The 3,387-nt window shown below is 34.9% G+C and overlaps 1 protein-coding gene across 1 annotated transcript; it reads right to left on the bottom strand.

Annotated features, from left to right (window-relative positions):
* Positions 1–300: 300 nt before the first annotated feature.
* Positions 301–2,627, bottom strand: il19l (interleukin 19 like). The gene is made up of 5 exons (XM_056438578.1): positions 2,230–2,627; positions 2,036–2,098; positions 1,701–1,853; positions 1,550–1,612; positions 301–543 (listed from the first exon to the last, which is right to left on the bottom strand). Exons 1-5 carry the CDS (start codon positions 2,386–2,388, stop codon positions 457–459), a joined length of 525 nt encoding a protein of 174 aa, XP_056294553.1. The 5' UTR covers positions 2,389–2,627; the 3' UTR covers positions 301–456.
* Positions 2,628–3,387: the final 760 nt, after the last annotated feature.

Below are 3,387 nucleotides of genomic sequence, written 5' to 3'. Positions count from 1 at the left end.
TGGCACGTGGAGCACAAAGTGCTTTATACAGAACCACACATCTTTGTCTTGAAAGGAAACATCCAACGTCAGTGGGTGAGAGTTTTTATTTTTATTACATTTTAAATTAAATCACTTTTAAAATAAATGAAATTGCACTAAAACATTATTTTTAGTCTTCAAAAACATCTACATTACAGAAGAATACCATAGCAAATGTCTATTTCTGATAAATATCAATACATATACATGTATGTAATTTATAAATATTATATACTTAACAGTCCATAAGTTAGTGGATAACATACATATTAAGTTAATTCAAGTACAACAATTAGAAATGTAGACTACAAGTGCAGAGAAGTGAAGTTAACAAACCCTCACTCTGCTTACAAGTAAATGTCAGGTCAAGACTAAACATCTTTGGTGTTAGCTTCATCAACAGCAGGCCTTGCAGTGTTGATTCACATTGTTTGATCAAGCAAGTGTTGTCTGGCCCTCCAGCCACTCCAGCACAGTGTCCAGTTCTCCCACGGCCTTCTGTGCAGCCTGGTTTATGTCTAGCTGCTCAATGGAAATAAATGGAGAAAAGACAAAGAGAGCAATGGATTTAATGATGAGCATAACTGTAAACAAAACCTAACCTATTGTCGAGACTCTTTGATCTTTAAGTGTGCATTTTATTAAATATATACAGGACTGTCTCAGAAAATTAGAATATTGTGATAAAGTTCTTTATTTTCTGTAATGCAATTAAAAAAACAAAAATGTCATGCATTCTGGATTCATTACAAATCAACTGAAATATTGCAAGCCTTTTATTTTTTAATATTGCTGATTATTTTTTACAGCTTAAGAAAACTCTAAAATCCTATCTCATAAAATTTTAATATTTCCTCAGACCAAGTAAAAAAAAAGATTTATAACAGCTGAGTGTTTGTCAAGGCTCAGGTAACCCTTGCAGGTGTTTCGAGTTAATTAGACAATTCAAGTGATTTGTTTAATACCCTACTAGTATACTTTTTCATGATATTCTAATATTTAGAGATAGGATATTTGAGTTTTCTTAAGCTGTAAGCCATAATCAGCAATATTAAAAGAATAAAAGGCTTGCAATATTTCAGTTGATTTGTAATGAATCCAGAATGCATGACATTTTTGTTTTTTGAATTGCATTACAGAAAATAAAGAACTTCATCACAATATTCTAATTTTCTGAGACAGTCCTGTATAACTAAATATTAATTTTTTAACTGGGTTTATTTAATAAGGGACAGTGCACATTGATAAAAACATTTCAGTAAATGTGCCAGAGTTAGCCAAGAGGCTATTTTTCATCTGTAGTCCCATATTGATAGGAACTTGATTTGTTGGTGGCTATATTTTTGCATGCCACATCTGTTTCTATTAAGATATTAGCAAATGATACATAATATATTTAAGATAACTGTATAGACCATACTGAAAACCAACCAAGACATCATTTGAAAAAGTTAATTAAATTGCACCCTCTGCAGACAACTTTGTGAATGTCGATGTACAGTGAGATGTCATTCAGTAAACTGCCTACCTTGATAAACTCAGAAGTCAGGGAGTCCATCTTTCTCTGTGTGTCCTCTTCACAGTGGCAGTGCTGCACAGAACAAACATTTATCAATACAACGTATTGCCATTTTGAATTAAAGCACTTTGTTTTCATTGAACATAGTTATTGAACTTACACATCTGTGTATAACTTTTCTGATGCTGACAAAAGCGTTAGCAAGAGCGCTGGAGCAGCGTTGATGCTGTGGCTGGGAAGAGGCGTAGTTGCTGAACACTCTCTCAACGTAGAAACGTAGCACAAGACGCAGGAAACAGCACGTCTGACCATCCTGAGAAAGACATATAAAGGTCAGATTATAGCTTTTCTCTCACACATTCATGTTACATATAGGCATGTGCTGTTTCTAAAGCCGTGTTAGTCTCAGGCCTAGGACATAGAAATAATAAAAAAATCTGAAACAGGAAATTAGGTTAGAAAAAACAGCAGCACTACATAGTGAAAAAGACTCACCTGAAGATTGTTGATCAAGGATTTGTCCAGAAGTTTTACTCCAATTGCACTGTCACTTTCTATCTGTAATGCAAAGACCACAAAGAACAAGTGAGAATCCATCCCCACTTAGAGATATCATAAACAGTGTTTTTGTATGCTGGATCAGCATTTGTTGATTTCTATTATTAATTGTGTGAGAGCAAAAAACTAACCGCATCTGATCGTATGTCAATGTAATATTTGCGCAGTTCGTGCATGTGAACATTGACAGAGCAGCTTGCCAAGCTCAGGGTTCGGCTCTCCCCAGGTTCACTCAGACAGCTGAGCAGGAGGAGCAGGCAGAGAGAGCAGCCGAGCAGCATCTTCATCATTGTGGTTGTCTAGTTGGAGAGCTAACAGAAACATTTGTTTGTTAAAATATCGCCAGAAACATTTTTGACAATTCTATGTTGGTACAAATCATCCAGGTATTACTTCAAATATTACCTGTTATTTAAAGCTGATTATATCCATATAGAAAAATTGTCTTCATTAATTAAGTCTATAAAATGTTAAATTGTAAAACCAAATGCCTATCACCATTTTTAGGTCATGTATTCTTAATTATTGTCTTGCTCCTCAATTTATAAAAAATAAATAAATAAATAGAGAAAAGCATTGCATTTAAGATGCTGCAAGCAGCAAATGTTTGGCATTTAGCTTAATAAATGACTTACGCTATTCATTATTAATGAATTGTTTTGATTCATAAGATAACATTTCAGTGCTTCAATCAAGCATTCAGGTAACCATGCAGTATATATTTTAAACATGTAAATTACACCTAAAAATGACATGGTATTTGCATAGAATCTCTCATCCTTCTGTTTTTTCATTTTTCAAAAGCACCCCCTGTGTTAAGACTCACCTGTGTGTGTGTTATTCAGAAGAAGAGTCCTTTGAGAGATGTGCCTCTGAGTCTCCATCATGCCTCCTCTTATAGTGGAGTAAGGGGAATTTTACAAGGTACTGCACCACTTGCACAGACACACACGCATGCACCTGCACATATTACTCGTACACTAATTGCTTTACAGAAGGAGGAAATGTTTCGCAATTAAAAGAACTGGTGTTAAAACCTGAATTGAAGAAAGGGAAAAGGAAATATAATGAATTTCCTCCACCTTGATATGTGACATATTCATTGTAGAGATGACAGTGTATGTGTGTTGAGTCACTCAGATTCTTAGTGTCGTCATTGCTCTGCAACACTAATTTATTCAGACGTGTCAAAAAGTACGCAACGCATCATTTGGCCGATGATCTATTAACACCTTTTTGGGTGTGCAACAATGGGTGTGTTCTGCACCAATAATTTTTGGTGGGCGTCC

Source organism: Pseudoliparis swirei, chromosome 18 (assembly GCF_029220125.1).
Source record: "Pseudoliparis swirei isolate HS2019 ecotype Mariana Trench chromosome 18, NWPU_hadal_v1, whole genome shotgun sequence".
Taxonomy (NCBI): domain Eukaryota; kingdom Metazoa; phylum Chordata; class Actinopteri; order Perciformes; family Liparidae; genus Pseudoliparis; species Pseudoliparis swirei.
Note: the sequence above shows the minus strand (reverse complement) of the source record. Positions and strands in the feature narration are given on the sequence as shown.

Coding starts and splice junctions, on each gene's coding strand:
- il19l (XM_056438578.1), bottom strand. CDS start 2,388: ATGATGAAGATGCTGCTCGGCTGCTCTCTCTGCCTGCTCCTCCTGCTC. Junction 1,854..2,035: donor CCTTGATCAACAATCTTCAG/GTGAGTCTTTTT, acceptor TGTCTTTCTCAG/GATGGTCAGACGTGCTGTTT. Junction 544..1,549: donor TGACTTCTGAGTTTATCAAG/GTAGGCAGTTTA, acceptor TCCATTGAGCAG/CTAGACATAAACCAGGCTGC.